Source organism: Felis catus, chromosome X (genome assembly GCF_018350175.1).
Source record: "Felis catus isolate Fca126 chromosome X, F.catus_Fca126_mat1.0, whole genome shotgun sequence".
Classification (NCBI taxonomy): domain Eukaryota; kingdom Metazoa; phylum Chordata; class Mammalia; order Carnivora; family Felidae; genus Felis; species Felis catus.
Genome location: NC_058386.1, coordinates 43,937,646 through 43,961,742, shown reverse-complemented (window position 1 = coordinate 43,961,742; position 24,097 = coordinate 43,937,646). Strand labels below are relative to the sequence as shown.

At 41.0% G+C, this 24,097-nt stretch overlaps 1 protein-coding gene across 3 annotated transcripts in view; it reads left to right on the top strand.

Moving 5' to 3' along the window:
- The window catches only part of SHROOM4 (shroom family member 4), a 268,891-nt gene that overhangs the window by 233,129 nt on the left and 11,665 nt on the right, over positions 1-24,097 (top strand). For all 3 annotated transcript variants that reach the window (XM_019823826.3, XM_045050331.1, XM_045050330.1), the window contains 2 exons: positions 2,080-2,141; positions 20,139-20,939. In XM_019823826.3, the coding sequence (XP_019679385.3) occupies positions 2,080-2,141; positions 20,139-20,939 (863 nt within the window). The remainder of the gene's footprint in view (positions 1-2,079; positions 2,142-20,138; positions 20,940-24,097) is intronic.

Genomic DNA, 24,097 nt, shown 5'->3' with positions numbered 1-24,097 from the left:
TAGGGAAGGGCAGGTGTGGTATTTGAATCCATGTCATCTAGCTTCAGAGGCCAAGCTCCTAGTTGTGCTACACTGCCTCTCCATAAGCTAATTGAAAAGCCCAGGCCCAAACTGAGGGTTGATGGGGGGAAAGGGGAGAGGGGAAAATGCATGATGGGCATTGTTGGGATGAGCACTGGGTGTTGTATGTAAACGATGAATCATGAGAATCTACACCCCAAACCAAGAACACACTGTAGACACTGTATGTTAGCCAACTTGACAGTAAATTATATTAAAAAAATAGAATATACTATTTAAAAGATAAAAAAATAAAAGCCTTGGTTGATATTGTCAAATTCTCCTCCTGAAGACAGTGCTTGTCTTCCCCATAACCTTGTTAATATTTAGCATTTTCATTAAGTTTAACCTGGGCCAATCAAATAAAGAGAAAATTGGAATGCAAAAAGGAAGAGAAAGAAAAGCCCAGGCCCTCTCCAGTATGGCAGGATGCCTTCTAGCAGTATAACTTCGATTGGGGCAACAATTGAACCCCGTCTGCGACAAGCTGTAGGGCTCACTGCCTCATTGGTCCATAGAGTACAGGCAGTTTACACCAACTTAAGTGATTCAAGGAAACAAAGTAAGGTGATACTGGGGAGCTGACAAGGAGGTTGCAAATTGGGACAGGACTTTGGTTTGGCCACTGCTATTTACTGAGCACTTTCCACAGGGCATGGACAGGAAATCCTGGCTCCCACTGTGCCTGAAGGAGTAATAGTGTCTTTGAGGGCAGGAACATCTCAGAAGGGTGTTGAGGCAGAGTTTGAAGTCTAACAAGTGGTCAGATCTGCTCTAATATGACAAGTACAGGCAGGGACCGCTCTGGTCTTGGGAAAGCTATAAAACCTCATCTTTCTTGTGACTACTAACATCTACAGCCTCTCGCATGCCAAGCATTGTGCTAGGCATTCTCTATGCATATCCCATTTTGTACTCACTCCGGGGAAGCCAGCAAAGCTTGATGGCATAGTCCTTATTTACTAGATAGGAAGCTGAGGTTCAGAGAGGTGATATAACTTCCCTCAGACAGCACAGCTAATAAGTGTCTTAGCCAGAATGACAGACACTAAGTATCTTACCCCCAAAAGGAAGCAAATTTTTTTTTTACTGGGGCAAAGGTTAATAAAACTTTGAATAGGACTAATGACAGCATTGGAGGAAGAGGGAATTTGGGAGATCAGTGAGGTTTAGGAAAAATTGTGCTTTCCTGTTGAGTTAAGCTTTGGGTTGCCAGGTAGAGAATGCTGCATGCAAAGTCAGGGAGAATGTCAAAAGGCAAATTTGCATCAGGTTTGGATCTAGAATAGGAAGGGAGGAGCATTTTTACAAATGGCACATATGGCTTGAGCTACAGTTTGCTTGGGCAAAGCCCTTAAGGAAAAAATGGCCAGGGTGGAGAGCATGCTTCTGTAATGTGGGGACCGTGGCACCTGGCACTCGTGTTCCCCAGAGGTGAGCCCACCTCAGCCGCTACCAGTGGATCTGGGAGGAGAAGGAAGGGCCCCTGCAGTACAAAGGTGTGCTGGCATGCATGCTCTGTGTGTGCCTCACCTTGGGAAAAGGTTAGAGCAGCATGGGGCTTCAGGCCTGAAAGCCCCCTCAAGGGCCAGGGCTTCGAAGAAGATGCTTTCTATGTTAGAAGAGGCAAGAGGAATGAGCAGGTTCATGTGGCAGAATAAACAAAAAGACCTCCTTCACAAGAGCCAGAGCAAACAGCAAACGTGCTACACTGGTTTACAAGATGGTTTGGGAGGGGAGTGGAGAAAGAGAGGGAAACAAGGAGTTTCTAGAGCACATGATCCAGGTCTCTGAGTACTCTCTTAGTCTCTGCATGCCCCCAGCAGTTCACCAGGCCTCTGGACAGAAAGGCAGCACTCCAGGTGCATATTTCTCTAGACTGTGTGGGAAAGTAGAAGAAACCAAGTGCGGGGAGCGGGGTCTGGCCAGGGACAGGCTTCTGACCTCTTCACATTTTTGAAGACACCTGGATACCTGGCTGCTCAGAGCTCCCTAATTTATCAGAATTTTGCTTTGCAGGAATTTTCTGGGGATAAATGGAAACCAATAACAGGAAACAGGAAGACCAGCCAGTCAGGGAGGTAAGTGATCACTCAGGGACTGGGGTGCGTTGATGTCTCTGAGACTTCTATAGAAATTGCTAAGATCTTCTGTTTTCTCAGTTTCCTTTGAGGAACCTGGCCTGGTGTGTCCATACCAAGAACTTCATACCACAGATGTAATCTAGCCTGCTCCCCAGGCAGCTGGGCTACAGACCAAACTGATCACTATGACGTTTTGGAATACATAGTAGTCAGTATGTTGTGGGGAAGTGTGCCCATCAGCTCAGAGGCCTGGGGCAGTCTTGCCCACCCACAGGGACATGTGGGAGCAGGTCATGCTGAAATATAGGTGAGACGGCATAAAGTATGCTCACATCCACAGCAGCCACTGGACAATTAATTGGAAAGGACAGAGACGAGATAAGACTGTCCAGCTACCACTGTGCCTTTGCCTCCTTTGTTGGAGCCACCTGTTTTTTTGGCCTCTGCCACCTTTCTTTTTACAGGGCTTGTGAAGAACTTAAGGCATATCCAGGGGCAGATCATGCTAACGATAGATTAAAATTCCTGGAAGAAGGTAGGGACATTTTTGCAAACAGCACATATGGCCTGGACTAAAGGGAAGAGAGTTGCTTGGGCAAAACCCTTAAGGAAAAAAAAAGTAGAGAGTCTACTCCTGTAATGTGAGGAGCTTGGCACCCAGTGCTCATGCTCCCCAGAGATAAGCCTGCTTGCCATAGGTGACTAGAAGGAGTGGACAGTTAGTTTTTCCAGTTTGCTCTCCATCAATCAGCCTGGCAGTCTTCTTTTTCATGAAATTCCTTGATGTGTTCTTTTAGCCAGTTCTTCTCTAGGTCAAATTACACAAGATACCCTGAAATTATATTGATTCTTTAACTCAAACTCTAGAAATGAAGGAGGAAGAAGGCCCTTAGTTGTGCCTCTGTGGGGGCACCAATGGAGAGAGCACCAAGGAAGTGGACTAGAATCCCGGGTCTTCTGACGCCCTGTGATTTGGTGGTACATTCAGGAATAATTTTGGCTTTCTTTTGACTCCAAAGTATGGGACACCCATCAGGTTTCTGGTTGGCCATGAGAAAAGAGAGGAACCCAACATTTTTGAATAATCTACTAAGTGTCAGTCACTGGACTGGATCTTTTTTAACCCATAATCTCATTTATTCCCCACAACAGTTCATTTCATTACATATTTTATAGATGAGGTCACACAACCAATAAGCGATGAAGCCAGAATTTGGACCCAGGTTTGTCTGGCCCCAAAGTTTATGCTTTTCCCCTTACAACTTCATCAATTAGGATCCCAAAGGAAACCTTTCAAAAGGATCCCTCAGCATCCTGTCTCAGAAGTCTGAGGCCTTTGGAACTCTCTGGCTGGTCTGATTCCCTGCTGTGGATCTGCTGAGTTTCCCATATTAGACTGAGACCTTTGAGAGAGGAGACCACATCTCGGCCTTATCTTCTTACCACAGAGACTTATCCTCTGTGCCTAACATAGCGCCTGACACAGAGAAGTCCCTCAAGAGGTATTTGCCGTTGGCTTACCAACTGAGGAAACAGAGCCTCCTCCACCATTGAATGGGTGAAATGACACAAAAATAATAATGCTAACTAGCATTTCTTGAGCACATTGCTCTATTCTAGGCACCAAAGCACTTTACAAATATTTACAGCTGACCCTTGAATGACACAGGTCTGAACTGCATGGGTTTGCTTATACATGGATTTTTTTTCCAATGAATACAATACAGTACTTTAAATATATTTTCTCTCCTTAATGATTTTTTAAAATGTTTGTTTATTTATTTTGAGAGAGAGCAAGTGAGGGAGGGGCAAAGAGAAATGGAGAGAGAATCCCAAGCAGGCTCCACGCTGTCAGCACAGAGTCCTACACCTACACGGGGCTCAATCTCACAAACCATGAGATCGTGACCTGGGCTGAAATCAACTGACTGAGCCATCCTGGTGCCCCCCCCCCCAACTTATGATTTGCTTAATGACATTTTTCTTTTCCCTAGCTTACTTCCTCATAAGAATATAGCATATGGTACCTAAGACATACAAAATATGAGCTCATTGACTATGTTATCAGTAAGGCTGCCAGTCAACAGTAGGCTGTTAGCAGTTAAGTTTTGGGGGAGTCGAGAGTTATACATGGATTTCCAACTGCATGGGGGTTGGGGATTGGTGTCCCTAACCCCCACGTTGTTCAAAGGTCAACTGTGTCTATCACCATAACCTAAAGGGGTAGTTATTATTAGTCTCTCTGGCAGAAGACACTGATAAATTCACTTGCCTAAAATCCCACAGGTGTAGTGAGTTGATTAGACCCAGGTGGTCTACCTTTAGAGACACTAGACTCAACTACAGTGCTTCTACAAAATGGTTCTCTTCCCAGTCAGCCAGTGAAGTAAGAGGACTTTATTCAAAACCTAGTGTATGCACTGCCTTTTTCTAGGCAAGCAGGGGAATATTAGAGAGCGAGCATCAGGAAGCACAATGCCTGTCCACCCACAGCTTGAGCAAGGAAGACTAACCCACACAAAGTTAAGTAGCAATAATCATAAATTACCACTTACAAAACAATGTGCTGCAAGCTAAGTTACACATATTATGTTATGTTTTATATTTTCCAAGATCCTGTCAGGTATGTATTATTATAACTAGAACAGTGGCTTTCAAACTTGAATGTGCTTTAGAAACACCTGGAGGGCTTGTTAAAACACAGACAGGTGGATCCTACACTTACCCCCCAACCCCTTCCAGAAACTGTGATTCAGTAGGTATGGAATAAAACTAAAAATCCGCATTTCTAACAAGGTTGTCCAGGTGATGCTCATGCAGCTGGTCCTGGGATCACACTTTGGGAACCACTGACTCAGAGAAAGATATGAGGCTCAGAGAAGTTATAGTAGTTTACTGAAGGTCTCATGGCTATCAAAGGGACAAACCAGGATTTAAACTTAACTTTTGCTTACTCTGACGAGTTGTTGTAAGATGAAAAGTGTCAAATACATGGTTTAAACAAGAAGTATCTGGCACGTGGTAAGGAGCCAATACATGATAAATTGTTTTCTATTTAAGTTTGCTGGAGGGTAAGAAAACTGAAGGCTGGGACCTACAGGAGGAAAAACCCAAGGGGGCTAAGCAGAGTATGTTGGAGAAATAAACTTCACGGGTTAATGGTTCTGGCCTTGGAATCAACCTGCCTGGGTTCAAATCCAGATTCTTATTTTCTCTAGCTTGTGTAACCTTGGCAAGTGGGTGGCTCTTCCTCTCTCTGCCCTATCAGTTTCTTTATTTGTGAAATGGGGTAAGAGTACCTAGCTTAGGTGATTGTTGCCAGGATTAAATTGGAAAATAGGTACAAAGCATTTGGAACAAAACCTGGCACAGTAAACCCTCGGTAAATGTTAGTTGTAATAATAAAGAGGAATATGGGGGAGCAGCAGCAGCAGTAACAGTAGAGGAAAGGGGTGAAGAGTGAAATATTGGACCAGGATAGGTAGGCCTTGAAAACTATATAGTATCACAAATACGAAAGATACTGCAGGTTATCGATCAGGTAAATGATGTGATAAATGTGGTACTGAGGCAACCTTGCTGCATTTGTAGCCTAGATAGGTTGAAGGAAGAAAAATTAGGGTAAGTGATCCAGGCATGAAGGAGGAGGGCCTTGGATTGGGAAGGTGGAGGTGCAGTAGGAATGAAGCAGAAGAGATAGATAAATATGTGTGATATATTGGAGGGGGGTTGTGTGGAGATGTTTATTGTGAAAACAAAATTACAGAAAATTAAAAATGGAAGAAAAAGTAGCCTTATTCCTATCACCCAAACACCCTGATTGTTTTTATTTCCCTACCAGCTCTTATCTATAGGTATGGAGATTTTTTGGCATAGTTATATAAAAACTATGTAGATGCGATTTTTGTGTGTCCGGCTTCTTTTTTTTCCCCACTAAGCATTACTTGGCAAACAATTTTTCATGTTACTATACAGGCCTCCTCAATCGTTATAAATTTTAATGGCTGCATATTTCACCAGCTTAATGTGCTGTAATTTGCTTAATCATTCCCAAATTGTTGGATAATTAGGTTGTTTCAAATTTCTTGCTATTATAAAGTAATGCTGCATAAAAATTTGGAGTAGCTATAACCTTTTTCTCATTGTGAATTATCTCATTAAAATAATTATCTAGAGTTGTGATTACTAGTTGAAGCAATGTGAACATTCTTCTTGTTCTTGATAGATTTCACCAAATTGTTTTCCCAGGAGGCATTTTACACTGCCATTAGCAATATATAAGGATACCAGTTTCCCCCAAATCTTGCCATCTGTGGAAAATGTTTCTAATGCAATGGGCATAAATGGCACCTATTATAATTTTAATTGGCTTACTTTGATTATTCTAGTTTGAAATGTTTTCGTGTGTTTATTTAATATTTGCATTGTTTCTCAAGTGAATTGTCTGTTCAAATGATTTGCTTACAAATAAGTGACACGTTTTGAGGGAAGAGTAGAGAGAACTGGTGACTGGAATTTGGGGAAGAAAGGAAATAAGTCAAAAATAACTCTGGGCAAAACAACAACACTCTGAGCCCCAGGTGACCTGGAGAAAGTTATTGAAGTAGCTGAGACAGGTGAGAGAGGGGAGCTAGCTTGGGGCAGAAGATAAGCTTGAGTTGAGATATGTTGAACTTGAAATTAGTGAGGAAGACAGGTGGATTCTTTGCAGGAGGTTTGTCAATCATCCAGGCAGGGAGTAGGATGAGGAAGAAGAACCAGTAAAGGAAACTGAATGGGCAAGCAGCTGGTGTGGCAGAAGAGGTTGGCCAGTGCACCATCACAGAAGATACAGAGAGAATCGCTACTGGCTCTGACAATTGGGAATCGCAAGTGACCTTCAAGAAAGCAAACTTAGTAAAGCAATGGGCATAGCAAGTAGATGGCATGATGGTCTGTGAGGGGTATTCATAGAAGAAAAATGTATAGAACTTTACACATAATAAATTCACCTATTTTAAGTGTAGAATTCAGTGAGCTTTGGTAAATTTATGATGCTATGCAATCATCACCACAATCCAATTTTAAGACCTATCCATCTCCCTACAAAGATTCCCTGTGCCCATTTATAGTCACTCCCCATTCCCACCATCAACCTCAAGCAACCACAAATCTACTTTCTGTTCCCGTGGATTTGCCTATACTGTACACTTCCAGTAGATGGAATGATACAATATGAGGGCTTTTGTGTCTGGCTTCTTTCACTTCGTGTGCTATAATGGTTCATTGTGTTGTAGCCTGTATCAATATTTCATGCCTTTTCTTTGCCAAATAATAGTCCACTGTATGGATATACCACTTTTTATGTATCCACTTATCTATTTAGTGGACATTTGTGTTATTTTCACTTTTTAGCTGTTGTGAATAATGCTGCCATGACCATTCATGTACAGGTTTCTGTGTGGACATGTTTTCAGTTCTCTCATACTTAAGAGTGGAATTTGGGGGCCATATGGTAATTCTATTAACTTTCCAAGGAACAGCCTGTTTTTCAAAGTGGCTGTACCATTTCCCATTTCCACTAGCACTGTAGGAAGGTTTCAGTTTCCTTTCATTAATTTTAATACAATGAAAGGGTGACCATGTGATTTGAAAAACATTTTAAAGGAAGAATTTGAACACTTCAAAATGCTCTAAAAGTTGGCCAGGAAAAGGAAGGAGATTAATGGGGTGGTAATTAGAGCAATGAGTTTTAAGTTGGTGGTTCTCAGAATGTGTTCCTAGGACCAACACCCTCAGTATCTCCTCTGAATTTGTTAAGGATGAAAATTCCAAGGCCCCACTCAGACCTACTGAATCAGAAACTGGGATGGGGCCCACAGTCTGTGTTTTAACAGCCCTGCAAGTGATTCTGATTCCAGCTACTGATGAGAACCATTGGTTTAAGTGAAGGTTTGGTCAGGATCTGGGAGACTGGTTTAAATTTAAAACCAGAAGAGAGAGGTCAATGGAAGGAAAAAGAGTATGGATTCTTAAGATGGATGACAGTTTATGACCTCAGGGAAGATGAGAAGGTCAAGGGCAGAGATGACATTTAAGAAGAGAAATCTTGATGGAGTTTCCGCTCACCTTCCCCTCCAACCACCACAACACAAATTTTTAACATTTCTTATGTTGTTTCTGTCTCAATTGGAATGATGGGTGTAGGTGGGAAAATCAAATGTATATTCTTGAGCCACTGTCTTTGTTTGGAAGCCTGCAATGAATTTTAATTCCAGGTAGTTACACTCTTGGTTGTATTCCTCCACTGTTATTTGGTTTGTGTGCAGAGAATGCAAATGCATTATAATATTGGCAGGAGGGAAAACCGGCGGTGAGTAGCTCTGCTGGGAGAAAAAGCTATATACATAAGCTATGTATTTAAAAGCCAAAAGAAAGTATTTTCCAGATTATCTCTTTTGGTTTTCTGTACCTACAATTGCTTCCTGTGATCCTTTCCATTTTACCACTTGGCACAGAGCTTTAAAGTGTGTAGAGTGTTTTTATACACATGGCCACATTTACAGTTAATCCTCACAACAACCCTATGCAGTTAAGCCTTATTTTTTCCCATTTCACTGAAGGAAGCTGAGACTCAGGAAAGGTAGTATTATACTATTATTAGCAACGACAACAAAAGGTATAATAGCTAACGCTTATTAAGTGTTTCTTATGTGTCAGGCACTGCTATAAGCATTTCCCTTTCATTATTCACTATTTATCATGACCCTACAAGATAGTTACCATTTATTGACCCAATTTTACAGACAAGGGAACTCACAGATAGATTAAAGTCCTTTTCCCAAGGTCAAACAGGCATCTGACTCCAAAGCCCTTTGCTTCTGGGATTATAAAGCAAGTACGTGACAAAACTGGACTACTACCCAGTTGTTTCAGCTCTCAGCCTAGGACTTTCTTCCTTCCTTTTATCAAACCACACCATGAGCAGAGTATAGAATATCTAGTACACATTTCCTATTTGCTGAGTGAAAGAAAATGGATAATTCAGAGTTGAATCTCATTGTATTAGGAAGAGTACACTTTTCAGGAAGGCTTTGCATCTAAGAAGAATGCAGTCTTCCGAGGCATGGAAGTATTTGTCAAAAGCGTGACAAAGGGAATTTAAATATCAGGGTATTAATTTAATCCTGGACACACAAAACTTATCCAAGGAAAATTATAAAACTCTAATGGGAGAAATAAAGACCTGAATAAATGCATAGCTGTACTCTGCTTCAATTTGGGAAGACTAAATATAGCAATGATTATAACACTCCCTAAGTTAATATATAGATGTAATGCACTACTGATTAGAGTCACTGTGGGACTTTATAGAACTTGCCAAATTCATAGTGAAATTTATCTGGAAGAACAAGTAGGCAGTAATACCAAAAAATACATTTATTTAAAAAGGAAATGATGGTAGACCTACCCTATCAGATTTTAAAGCCTGTCATAAAGTGACAATTATCAAAACCATATGATAGTGCGTTGAAAACAGGAAAGCAGTTAAATGTTTTTTTTTAAAGATTCTAGGAATAGATTCAAGCTATTCTAAGAATATAGAGCACTGGAAACATCCCTGAACTGGAGAAAGCAATCATTCTTTCTTTAATGTTGGAATTGTAGGTATCATTATGGAGAATAATTAATTTTTTTAACGTTTATTTTATTTTTGAGAGACAGAGCACGAGTGGGAGAGGGGCAGAGAGAGAGGAAGACACAGGATCCGAAGCAGGCTCTAGGCTCCGAGCTGTCAGCACAGAGCCCACCACGGGACTCAAACTCATGGACCATGAGATCATGACCTGAGCCAAAGTCGGATGCTTAACCGACTGAGCCACCCAGGCACCCAAGAATGATTAACTTAGATAACTAGTACACACTTTACTCTGTAGTAAATTCAAAAAATCAGACAGTGAAATAGCATATTTATTCCAGCTTGGATAGAAGATAAATTTGTGTCTGTTAAATGGAGGATACCATTAGAGACAAGATGGATGATTTTAAATATATGAAAGTTGGGGGGGGAGACCTTTGTACAACAAAATGTAATAGAAAGCTGAACAACAGAATGAGAAAAATATCTGGGGCCAGCATCACTGGTAACAGTTGACTGTCCAAAAAATATAAAGAATAGATATAGATATAGAAAGTCAGCTTTCAGATTCAGCTTCATAAAAGAGCAAGGAAACTGGGCAGGGACTTTACACATGAGAAAATAAAGGCAGTAAAATAACTGCATGGAAAAGTACAAGCTCACTGGCAATTAAAGACATGCAAACAAAAACAACTTCCACATATCACAACTTGCTTATTAAACTATCAACAATTAATGGAAATGATCAATAGAAATTACAAAACACTATCTTGACAAGGCTGTGGGGAAACTGTTTCTGGGAGCAGTATAAGTTGATTCAGTTTTTCTGGAGGGCAATCTAGAAATATGTGACAGAAGTTATAAAGCTATTTGTTCATATTCTTTGGCCCAGCAGACCCCCAAGGGAATAACCTAAAAAGGAAAAAATGATTTGTTTAAATATATTCATAGTAGTGCTATTTATAATCGGGGAAACCATTTACCATGCTAATATATTATCATCATGGAACAGAATATAGCCATTAACAATGGCAGGTGTACAAATATTGGGTCTTGCACAGAAATGAGTATTTGTAATAATATTAACCAAAAAAGGGCTAAATCCTAAATCACATGTTGAATCTGATAGTAGCCATACACAAAGAAAATTCAGAAAGGCAACTGGTAAAGTGTAAGTAGCTGGAATTGAATGTGCATGGTGTTTTTTGGGTATATGTCAAATTGCTGGATTTTTATAATGAAAAAGAAAATCTCAAGAAGAGAACTGGTTGGTTTGATTTAGGCCTGGGAAGTTAAAGATCAAAGACTTTGGAAAGATCCACATACTAATGACAGATAGACAATATTACTTACTAAACACATTTGATCTCACTGTTACCTAGAATTCAGTTTGATAGAATTCTCCATCAACCAACACTTCTGCTTATTTAAATCTGTAAGAGCTTTGATGTTTCTGAGGGTGTACATCACCAGACCTTTGCGAATTTCCAAATCTGTCACTACCACCCCAACACAGAACCTCCCCAACCCCACAAATAAACATTGTATTTTCTAGCTGAGAAGCATCACTTTCTTAAGAACTTTCCATCACTTCTGTGTCCAGTACTAGCTTGCAGATAATTTGCATTTCAGTGCCATTATTCAAAAGAAGCACATTTTCTCTCTGCCACAGTTACTGCACCTGTGTACCTCAATGGCAAATAGAAACCCACCAAGCCACGTTGAAATGCCAAGTTGTTGACTAGGCTCTCTCCTTTCTTTGGTGACTTGTCCTATAAGCCAGTATTGCGATGCCTTGAAGTCAAATTCATATCCTTTGCAAAATGACCAGTTACTACATTTCCTGAATTTTTAGGGTTACTCTTAAATGTTAAATACATGCATCACAGAGAACTACTCCATAATAATAATTCTCATTAATAATTGAACAAGAATGTCTTTTTTTATTTTTTAAATGTTTATTTTTGAGAGAGAGAGAAATAAAGAAAGACAGAGAGAGAGCACGAGAGCATGAGCAGGGGAAGGGCAGAGACAGAGGGAGACATAGATTCTGAAGCAGGCTCCAGGCTCTGATCTGTCAGCACAGAGCCTGACGTGGGGCTTGAACGCACGAACCGCGAGATCATGATCTGAGCTGAAGTTGGATGCTTAACTGACTGAGCCACCCAGGTGCCCCAAAAATGCCTTTTAAACTTTTAAACAAGATAGAATCATGTTCTTTATAACTTTCCCATTGTATTCTTTAAAATTCAGTACATTAACATCTGGTATACATGAGGACTCAAATAGACAACACTCCCTCTCTTTCCCTGGCCCATCCATTGCTTAACCATGGTTGGGCACCAAATTTCCTTGAATAACATCAGGATTCCCAGAACTTTTTGGACCTCCAGTATTCCCATTATTTTATTTTGTAAATCTTCAGCCCAGTTGTCACATGGATGGTATATATATATATATATATATATATATATATATATATATACATATACATATATATATATATATATATAGTTACTTGAATGAATTTAGTTTTGAGAAGTTTTTTTTTTTTCCAAATGGCTTTATACCTCTTAAGATAACCTGATGAGTTGGGAACCTGGTAGGTAATGATGATTAGAGCAGATCTCAAAGTGTGGTCCCAGACCAGCAGTACCATCATCATCTGGGAAATTGTTAGAAACAAAAATTCTCCACCCTTCCCCAGACTTACTAAATCAGACATTCTGGGGTAGAACCCAGCAGTCTGTGTTTGAATAAGCCCTCTAGGTGGCTCTGATGCATGCCCAAGTTTCAGAACCTCTGCATATCAGAGAATAGAACCTTGATTGCCTTGGCCAGCCTGATCCTCAGCGGAATTGTTCTCATGGATATCAGACCATCCAGGTCCCTTGACAGTGTTTTATTTATTCCTAAAATGCCTTTTATTAAATCTCTTGAGAAGGTTATCAGAACCCTGACGAGGCAGCATGTTTTATTAGCAAAAGCGTGGGCATAGGAGTCAGACCTCAGCTATTACTTCTCCTGGCCCCTATTCCCTTTGTGTTCACCCAGTTGTTTAACTTCTCTGAGCCTCATTTCTAACATGGACAAAAGAAAACCTATGCCAGAAGATGTCTTGAGAGTTAAATGAAATCAGGTCTGTCTGCTGTCCAGCCCTGTGCCCAATGCATGATGGACTCTCAGTAAACAAGACCGATTGTTATCATCCCTTGCCACCATGTCCATGACACTATGTAAAATCCAAAGGAGTAATAGGAAGACCTCTTCAAAATTCTAAGTTGGGGCCATTGGAGAAAGGGAGCTAGTCTTTACCCAGGACAGTCCCAATAATACAATGACTTCTCTGATGTCTTCAAAGGACACTTTACAACAGCCTCCTGGGGGGCTGTAGAAGGTTCAGGACGAGTCTTGCTACTTGCATTTGTCATTGCCAGATGAGTTGTTCTTTACTTTAAGTTCTGTGATGCCAGAGGCAGAGAAGGGTGGCAACATCAAACTCTTTGGCCCTTCTCCCCTCCCTGTGCAAGCCTCCTTGTGTCTCACTTCCTGGATCTTGCAAATATTTCCTTCAGCAATAACCTGGGAGTGGCTGTTTCTCTTGGAGCAACCTTATCTTTTGGCTGCTGAGGAAAGGGAAAGGGGAGAGGGGCTGACCTGTGTGCCCTTGCTGCCGAGATCCCGGAATGCCAAGCTATTGTGGTGGGTTTAAAAGTAAAATTTCCAAACAAGAAAACTTCAGAATTGCTGAGGAAGAGGCAGAGGATATTTTTCAGTCTCGGCAAATACTGGGTTTCATTTTCAGTCATTATTAGGCTCAAAAAAAAAGAAAGATTTTAACAAAACAAGCAAATCTATTCATCAGAAGAAAAGGTAACCTGTGCCAAGAGGAAAAGAGAAGAACAGCCCAGGTCTTGGCAGGCAACTTGCTTTTGTTTTTGAGATGTAGTCTCCTTGCTGGTGTCAACAAAGCCCTTTCTTACACTTAGCTTTCATGATGCCATGGAAAGAGCTAATGTCTCCATGGACACCTGGAAATGACTGCTGTGCAAGTACGTTTTGCCTCACCTTAGGAGTCCTTGATTCGATGGGATTGTCCCTTGGAGTCAGATAAGGCAATTTTCAGTCTGGACACTACTGTTTCTTACTAGCTGGGAAAATGATATACTCCTTCTAAGCCTCAGGATTCTCATCTGCCAACTGGCAATAATGGCACCGACTTTGATGGGTTGATGGGAAGACTAATAGAAATACATACATGAAAGTGCCTGAAACAGTGCCTAAGACACACTTGAAAGAAACTCTAGTTCTTTTTCCCTTCATGAAACTCCTTATCCTTCACTCCACTCCACTTGGTCCCAAAGCCACAGATGTAGATATCTGTGCATATAGACACCTCGAGCCTGCTGAAAATAGGACCTCTAGGGGCCAGTATCCTTCTTTGAGCCTGACACACTTCAATGGCAGCCTTCTGTTCACCAGTCTGCTTCATCTGTAGTGCCTGGAAGGGAGGGGCTATATCGGTTTTGCTCCCCTTTGATCTGGTCACCTTGCACAGAATATGTGCTCATTGACCCAGCTGATCCCATTGAAGGTTCTTTTCCTTTGTGGAGTCATTCCCACTTCTGCTTCCCTGTCAGAAGTGACTCTGCAAAGCTCATGCTGGCCCTGTAAGTAGGGAGAGGGGAGTGCCTTTAAAATCAGTATTGATGCAGAGAATAGAAATTTCCAAGTTGCCTTGCCAGAGCCCAGTGCCTCCAGATAAGGTTACAGTGCCAAGAATTGGGACACCAAATGTCTAGAAGGGCACTGTATGTTTCTTCCGACTGATTCTGGGTTGGCTACCTATAGGTAAATTCTGTAAGGCTGACATAAGCAATTGGTGCCCAAACAAGATAACTTAGAATATCTAATCCTTTTGATTTTCACACTGCTCTTAAGCCTCAGCTTGCCTTTTATTATATGTCCATTTTTAGTAGATGAGAACAGTGAGTGAATGAGCCTCGGGTTAAAATCCTTGGTTGGTGAGGGCCTCCTGGCTAGCAGACATGTGGCTGAGCTGAGACCCAAGATCTCCTGGTTTCTTGGCTATTGAGCAGGGCTAAACATTAACCAGGGGACCTTGCAGTCCAATTCCTTTGATGAGAATGAGGAAAAAGGCTGAAACACACAGCAGTTAAGGTAGTACACTGCACAACTTGCACAACGATATACTGTGGCCCTGAGTTAGGGACTTTGTTCTAACAATAAACATAGTTCTGTTATTATTAATCATCTTTCCATGTGCCCAGCATCATTTCTAGGTCCTTTTTATATAGTTAATCCTGACAACAGCTTTGTAAGATAAATATTTTACTGAAACTGAGATAAATTACTGTGCTCAAGGTCATGCAGCTTTTGTGTTATGGAGCCAGATTTTAAATTTTTACTGGAACTCAGACCCAAGTCTTTCTGACACTGTTCTTTCCACTCTGCTCTATTGCCTTTCCTGTGCCCTTGCGAGGGAAAAGGAAAGAGTGGTAAATTTGAGTACTATCATGGAGATGTGGCTGCCACCACCTGCATTTCATAAGATCTAGATTGGAGATGAAGGTGGAGAAGGGGGAGAGAGGCAGGGAAAGGATGTGGGAATGTGTGTGGTGAGAGATGGAAGTCAGGCTGTATAGATTGGAAACCAACCTAACTGTAACAAATAACTCTGCCCCCAAACCTCCACCCCAGACCACGGCACTCCCATCCTTTTCACCCTGGACCTTTGTTTCCACAGTGTGGCCCCTGAACCACTCGTATTAGAATCCCTTGGGGCAGTTGTTAAAAAGGCAGGTTCCTATGCGCCACCACAGAGGTACTTAGTCCAAATTTGGGGGGGGGGCTGTGAATTTGCATTTTAAACAACCTCTCCAGGTAATTTCGATCAGGAGCCACGCTGATTAGGAACAACTGTTCCAGACTGGTGTTTTCCAACTTTCTGGATCATGCACCCTTTTCAGAAAGAATTTTTTGAGCATGCACTTTCAATATATGTTGGTAGTTTATAAATAAATTCCTGATATGTACTAATGTCCTAATATTTATGTTTTTAAATAGAAAAAATGGTGAGAATTTTGCATTCATATTCTTAGGTGAAAATGGTTTCCAGTTTTTCATTATGTATGTTCTAGTTGTTGAGTTTGGGTATTAACATTACACAGGATTCTTTTTTTCTCCCTCAATAGATTCTAGAGTCTAGGAAGTATAAATAGTATTGAGGTTGTCTGTTCCTTGAAGGTTGATAGAATTAATGCAAGACCATGTGAGTGTGCTTTTTTGTCAAATTTATCAACATTTTTTCCAATGGTTAACAGGTGGGTTTAGATACCCCCATTCTTTGGCAATCGGTTTTGGTAATTTTTGTTTTCCTAGAAAACCATTCTAAGTTTTCAAATTTCTTTTCATAGAGTAGAGCAAATTATTCTCCTACTCTTTTCATTTACTCTGTAACTGTGGTTATTTCTCCATTTCTAATTTTGTGTGTTTAGGGTTTTAATTAGATTGGCAAGTGGTTTATCTTTTTTATTGTTTTATGTTTTCTTTTGAAGAAGTAGCTTTTGGCTTTAATTATTAATTCTATCATTTATTTCCAAGTATGTTAATTTCTGCCATCAGTTCTCTTTCTGCTTTGTTTGGGTTGATTTTTGTGGCTCTTTTCTTGACTTCTTTTGCTCAATGCTTAATTCAGTGATTTTAATTTATTCGTATTTATTAATGTAAGCATCAAAGGCTTCAGATTTTCCTTTGACTACTGCTTTAATTGGTCATATTCTCTAGTTTCTGATATTTTTCTTGTTGTTATTTTCTAGGTATTCTACAGTTTCAGATTAGAGCTCTTCTTTGACTAGAAGGGAGAATATTTTTTTTCCTTTTATTTTCTGTGTACTAGAAATACATAGAAAATTTTCTCATTTTTGTTACTAATTTCTAGTGTTGTTGTGTTATGAGTAGGTGCTGTAGTTTGTACTTATTTCACCTTTTGGCTTAATATGTAGTCAATTTTAAAAAGGTTCAATGGACCCTTGAAAATAGAGAAGTTGAAATGTTTCCATTATCTTTGTTTTGACTGCCATGTCTGTCATCAGCTGAAACAGTCTCATAGTTTATTTCTCCTTTTTTCTGCCTTTGCATTTCCTATGGATTTTGCTTTCTGAATTGTGATGCTATGTTATTTGATACATAAAGATTCAGAGTAGTTAGATCTTAATCATGCATTCTAGCCACTAATTTATAGCACCCTTCTTTGTCTTATTTGTTGATTTTTGCCTTTAATTCAACGTTTTTATGCTATGAATAACATGGCTGTTGTTTTTTTTCATTTTTGGCATGAATTCATTTATTTTTTTATTGAATTATAGTAGATACACAATGTTACATTAGCTTCAGGTGTACAACATGGTGATTTGAGAAGTCGATACCTTATGCTATGCTCACAAAGGTAACTGGAAGCCTGTATCTCCCACTTCCCTTTACCAGTTTTGCCCATCAAGCTCACCCCCACCCTCACCTGCACCCTTCTGGCAACCATCAGGTTGTTTTCTATATTTATGGGTCCATTCCTGCTTTTTGTTTGTTTGCTTTGTTTTTTAGATTCCACATATGAAGAAAATCATATGATATTTATCTTTCTCTATATGACTTAGTTTACTTAGCATAATACCCTCTAGGTCCATCTTGTTGCAAATGGCAAGATCTCATCCTTTTTTATGGCTGTGTACAATTCCTCTGTGTGTGTGTGTGTGTGTGTGTATACACATACCATCTTTTTTATCCATTCATCTTCTTTATCCATTTATCTGTTTTCTTTATCCATTCATCTATTGGTGACACTTGGCTTGCTTCTATATCTTGGCTATTGTAAATAATGCTGCAGTGAATGTATAGAGGTACGTATATCTTTTCAAACTAGTGTTTTCATTTTCTTTGGCTAAATACCCAGTAGTGGAATTACTGGATAATATGGTATTTCTGTTCATTAATTTATTTATTAAGCAAATATTTATTAAATACCCACTGTGTACCAAGCACTAGGTACTAGATAAATTAGACACACAAGATCTCTGCTCTCATGGAGCTTACATTTTAGTTAGTAGAGCACAAAATAAACAAGTAAAATTAGATATGTGATATAATATTAGGTGGGGATGTATGTACTGAGAAAGAACAAAATAGAAAAAGGATAATTAAGGATAAGTCATCTCTATTTTAGATAAGGTGGTCAGGAAAGGCCTCTGCTTATAGCATTTGTCATCCTTTTACTTTACAGTAACCATCATGTTTGTTTGTTTCCTGATGGAGGAAATGCCAGGTGGAACAGTTTGCACACAAGGAGTTGTTATAATACTAAGGAACTATAGGTGGCCAAAGGCCCAAATGAGATTATGGATGTGAATTTCTGATCCATGTGAGTGATGAGCTAGCCAGGATGGGGACTGGAGATGAGCTAAGTGAAAGAGATTTTGTTCTTCATTCTATCTGAGCTTGGCTATCATTATGTATATTATTATTTCTTAAAGAAATATTCTCGGTTTTCAACATGACTATTGAATGGGTATTCTGTCTGATGATTTAATTAAACTGTTGGAATTTCCTGTCACTAAGCAGTACTTAGTTAGCATGATGCTGATTGCTCACAGGCTACAGCAGGAAGCCCAGATCTTCTGGTATAGAGGGCTTAACTCTTTATACTCTGAGCCTAAAGAGATGTCCTTTGACTTTGGTCACTCTTTATTAGACAGAAGTTTGCCTTTTTATGCATATTTTTGTATATATTTAAATAAACCTGTACTTCTTTCTTTAAATATTTTTTCTATTGCTTATAAGAATCTCATTTTGCCTCACAAGTGATAGTCTTTTTAATTTTCTCATAATGTTTTTTCTTATAAACATATACTATATATACATGTATACACATATATCTATTAAAATACACACACACACACACACACCCTTAACTCTTGAAGCTGCAATTTATTTTGGTATATAATAGAAGGTACAGCTCTAAATGTCACTGCTGTGCAGTTATGTCAAAACATTTTTTAATATCATTTTTTATCTCCTTGTTATAGAAGGTGAATTATAGATGTTTTTATAGATAGCTTGATATGTTTCTGGAGTTTTCATTCTGTTATATTAATCAGTAACACACTGTTTTAATTATAATTGTTTTATAACATGCTTAATCCCTTACCCTCAATTCTTCTGTAGCAAAATACTTTTTAATATCATATCTTACTTTATTTTTCAGGTTAATAAAAAATACTGTTGTTAAAAATTCCTGTTGAGAATTCTGAGGAGAATTGCATTAGGAGGATCTATTTTAAACCCCAAGTAGCAAGCATTTGTAAATTTCCTGCTTGATATTTTTTGGTGCTAATATAAAAGCTTGGACAGAAAACATGTCATATTCATGATATAGCTTGCATCTGGAGAGGAAGCAGGGGAATAGAAGTGGGGAGTGAAACAAAGGCTATTAGCATTTCTTTAAAAAATCATAAAGTATAGATGGCATGGTATTAAAATGTGCTAATCCGGGGTGCCTGGGTGGCTCAGTCGGTTGAGCGTCCAACTTCAGCTCAGGTCATGATCTCATGGTTTGTGGGTTCAAGCCTCGCATCAGGCTCTGTGCTGACCTCTTGCTCAAAGCCTGGAGCCTGCTTCAGATTCTGTGTCTCCTTCTCTCTCTGCCCCTCCCCTGCTCACGCTTTGTCTCACTCTGTTTCTTAAAAATAAATAAATGTAAAAAAAAAATTTAATAAAATGTGCTAATCCTGGGCAGTAGGTGGGAACATGAATATTTATTATAGCAATCTCTGTATGTTTCTAAATATTTAAAATTTTTGTGACTAAAAACAAAGCAAACAAAAACAATATAACAGGATAACCAGATTTGTAAGCCCCAGTACACAGCACGTTCAATCTGAGTGCTACAGAGTGGGCGTAGTGCATGTATCCAAACTTTGGAGTTAGACTGTCCAGGTTCAAATCCCAGCTCTACCACTTACTAGCTTTACAACCCTGAGCAAGTTACTTAAACTGCCCATGCCTCAGTTTTCCTGGCTGTAAAATTAGGATGATACTAATAGCTACCTCCTAGGGTTATTGTGAGTATTAACTAAGTTAACACTGGGAAAGCACTTAAAACAGTACCTGGCATTTAGTACACACTCAATAAGTGTTAGCTATCAATATTATGTGTAAGTATTACTATTCTTATTATTGCATCTACTATGAATATTTGCATCTGTTTTTGGCCGTTGCAAATTTTACATAAATGATTTTATCCAAAATAGGGGGCCACCTGCAACTTGCTTGTTTTACACAATCCTCATCTTGCTGTTTTGCAGAGAAATGGCTCATTCCAAGGCTAGCTTTTCGTGGGCAACTCCGTTCAATCCTTGCCTTGAGAACCCAGCACTGGGCTTGTCAAGCTACCGAGCAGTCTCTTCTCTTGACCTCCTTGAAGATTTCAAGCACTCTTCAAAAAAACCAGAGGAAACTTCTGTTTATGAGGAGGGGAGCTCCATGGCCTCCATGCCCCACCCACTGCGCAACCGTGCCTTCTCCGAAAGCCATATAAGCTTGGAGCCCCAGAGCTCCCTGGCCTGGCGGCAGCATAGGAAAGAGCTCTTTACCAAGGTTGAGACCCAGCCGGATCCTCTGGGAGCCAGGAAGAAGGCCTTTCCTCCTCCTCGCCCTCCTCCTCCCAACTGGGAGAAGTACAGGCTTTTCCGTGCAGCCCAGCAGCAGCAGAAGCAGCAGCAACAGCAGCAGAAGGAGGAGGAGGAAGAGGAGGAAGAAGAGGAGGAAGAGGAGGAAGGGGCAGAGGAGGAAGAGGAGGGGGAGGAGGAGGAGGAGGAGCTGCCACCCCAGTACTTCAGTTCAGAAACCACTGGTACCAGTGCCCTCAATCCTGAAGAGGTCCTGGAGCAGCCACAACCCCCGGGCTTTGGCCACCTGGAGGATTCAAGGCAGGGCTCAGAAAGCCTCTCAGCAGAGCAAGAGTCCTTTGGTCTCCATTCCAGCAATTTCCTGCCTCCAATAAGGGGACACTTGGGCTCTCAACCTGAGAAGGCTCAGCCCCCTTGCTATTATGGTATTGGTGGCCTTTGGAGAACATCAGAGAAGGAGACCACTGATTCCCCCAAGTAAGTGCTTATGAAAGAAAGTTCCCCAAAGAGGCTGCACCATGAGTTTGCAATATCACCTCCCGGCTGTGTGACCTTTGATCAATGAATTAAACTGTTCCCAGCTTCATTTTTCTCACCAGGAAAATGGGCATGATTATACCTATTCTACACAGTTGTAAATATGAAGATAATCTGTATAAAGCCGAGAGCCCCACGTGTAGCTCATAGTAGGTGCTCAGTAAATAGTAGCTGCTGGTGTTCTTAAATATCACTATCAAAATACACTATTATTCCTCAGTTTGTCTTTAAGGTATGCATCAGTTTCAGGCTTGTGAGCCAGAAGGCATTACTTTTTTTTTTTTTAGTTTATTTATTTTTGAAAGAGAAAGCAAGAGAGGGGCAGAGAGAGAAGGAGAGAGAGGATCCCAAGCAGCCTCTGCACTGTCAGCGCAGAGCTCAATGTGGGGTTCGAACTCACAAACCGAGAGATCATTACCTGAACCAAAATCAAAAGTCAGATGTTCAACCACCTGAGCCACCCAGGCGCCCCTGAGCCAGAAGGCATAAACCCTTGTTCCCTTATGGCATTTCCCAAAAGCCTGGCTCAGGCCCTTTTCTGCCTTTTCTTTTGCTTGCTCTCTAGAATAAGAGGCCATCTCACAACCTGACCTACCTCCATTCTAGGCCCTGCCTGGGCTTCTAAGCTCTTCCCTTACCCCCAGCAGCAAAGGTATACCTGGAGTTGGGCCCTTTATGCCCTGCTTATTCCTTATAATAGGTAAGGTCACTCTTTTCCTCTTCCACATTCTCTATTCCCCCCACCCTTGTCCCCCCGCCTCTTTGCATTTGCCTCAGTGGGCAATAGGTGGTAGTTGATTGGGTGAGCTGCCTGGGCAGGGAGACCAAAGCAGGAGTGTAGTCTAGCCCCAGGACTGCTGGTGTCGGCTTCCCTGTGCCAGTGCTCATTTGCATGCCCTGTAGCACCTGGTTGTCCGCTTGGTTCGGAAGCAGAGGAGCTTGGGCCTCAGTTCTGCCAGTCATCCTCCTGAGAGTTCAGGCAATGTTCTGATGGGGGGGTGGGGGGTGGGGGGGCCTGGTATCTATCCCAGAAGTGCTTTCTTTAAATCCCTTTATAGAAGGAACTTGCCTGAGATTTGTTGCTATTAGAAGTACCTTGTTGGGGGGTGCCTGGGTGGCTCACTCGGTTGAGCGTCCGACTTCGGCTCAGGTCATGATCTCACGCACAGTTCGTGAGTTCGAGCCCTGCTTCAGGCTCTGTGCTTGCAGCTCAGAGCCTGGAGTCTGCTTCAAATTTTATGTCTCCCTCTCTCTCTGCTCCTCCCTGGCTCATGCTCTGTCTCTCTCTCCTTCAAAAATAAATAAAAACATTAAAAAAAAAAAAAAAGAAGTACCTTGTTGGGGCACCTGGGTGGCTCAGTCAGTTGAGCATCTGACTTCAGCTCGGGTCATGATCTTGAGGTTCGTGAGTTCAAGCCCTACATCGGGCTCTGTGCTGTCAGTGCAGACTGCACTTCAGATCCTCTGTCCCCCTCTCTCTCTGCACCTCCCCCACTTGTACGCTCTCTCAAACATAAATAAAGCATTTAGAAGAACCTTGTTATCATGTCTTTTACTGACACACAAATCCTTTACTGAGATCTGGGCTATCTGGAGCTAAGTGAGAAGTTTTCCGGCATAAGGTGCCACCAGTAAGGCACTACAGGGCCTGGCTCCTAGATACTGTGAGAATCTATCAGATCCCTAGCACCTGCTTCTCAAGCTATCCATCTAGCCAGAAGTGTTCTTACTGTAATTAGAAAACATTTTGTGGAAAGTGACTGTGATTGTTACTGGTCACAGCAGGGAGAAGGGAAGGCGACCTAGCACACAGTAGGCACTTAACATTTCAGAAGAAAGAACAAAAAAAAATGAAGGGTCAAACATGTATTAAGCATTTGCTGTGTGCCAGACACTGGTAGTCATTTTACATGACTGCGGGCCATTAATTACTCCCATTTGACAGATGAGGAAACTAAAGCTAAGAAAGACAAGAGACTAAGAATTGCACAGCAAAGATTCCAAAGTTAGATCTTTGTGACTCTAAAACCTGTGCTTAATTTGCCATTCTAGGCAGCCTTTCTCAGAGAGATCTTGTTCTTGCAATAGGCCGGGCCTTTACCAGGCCCTCTTGTTCCCTGTAGGGCAGTGTGTACAAGAGGTAGTAGTTCCAGGCCCCAGACTTGCCCCTTTCAGCCTCCTAGTCCTTCCTCCATGTGCCTCCTTCATGTACCTTGGCCCCTTGGCCAGAGAGAAAGAAACTGCTATGACTAGAGATCTTGTAACTTGTTCCAGAGATTTATTTCTTTTGATGACTTTGGGATGCGAGGAGAAACATTTGTTTGCACACAGCTTTAGCTTGTGGCTGCAAAAAATCAATTATAGATGCTTCTTTGAATGATTTAGATTTAAGGAACAGCATTATTCCCAACATAGCTAATATTTTTGGCCTGCTTACTATGTGCCAAGCATTGTTCTAAAGTAAGCACTTTTATGTGTTGATTGATTTAATCTTCACAACCAACTTATGAAATAGATATCATTGGTGTGCTACATCTTTTAGAATGAGGAATTACAGGTGGCTAAAGGAACCTGCAGAAGATCACAGGTAGCCAGAACCCAGGCCGTCTGGTTCACTGTGCCCATTGCATCCTCATAGGATCTCTGGGCTCCTTGAGATCTTATTCCAGATTCTTGCAGAACATAGAGTTCTAACCAGAAGGAAGTGGCTTTAAGATTTTGTAAGGGAGGGGCACCTGGGTGGCTCAGTCAGTTAAGTGTCGGACTTCGGCTCAGGTCATGATCTCGAGGTCCATGAGTTCCAGCCCCACGTTGGGCTCTGTGCTGACAGCTCGAGCCTGGAGCCTGCTTCAGATTATATGTCTCCCTCTGTCTCCACCCCTCCCCCGTTTGTGCTCTCTCCTTCTCTCTCTCTCTCTCTCTCTCTCAAAATAATAAACATTTTAAAAATTTAAAAAAAAATTTTGGGGTGCCTGGGTGGCTCAGTTAAGCGTCCGACTTTGGCTCAGGTCATGACGTCGCGGTCAATGAGTTCAAGCCCTGTGTAGGGGTCTATGCTGACAGCTCAGAGCTGGAGCCTGCTTTGGATTCTGTGTTTC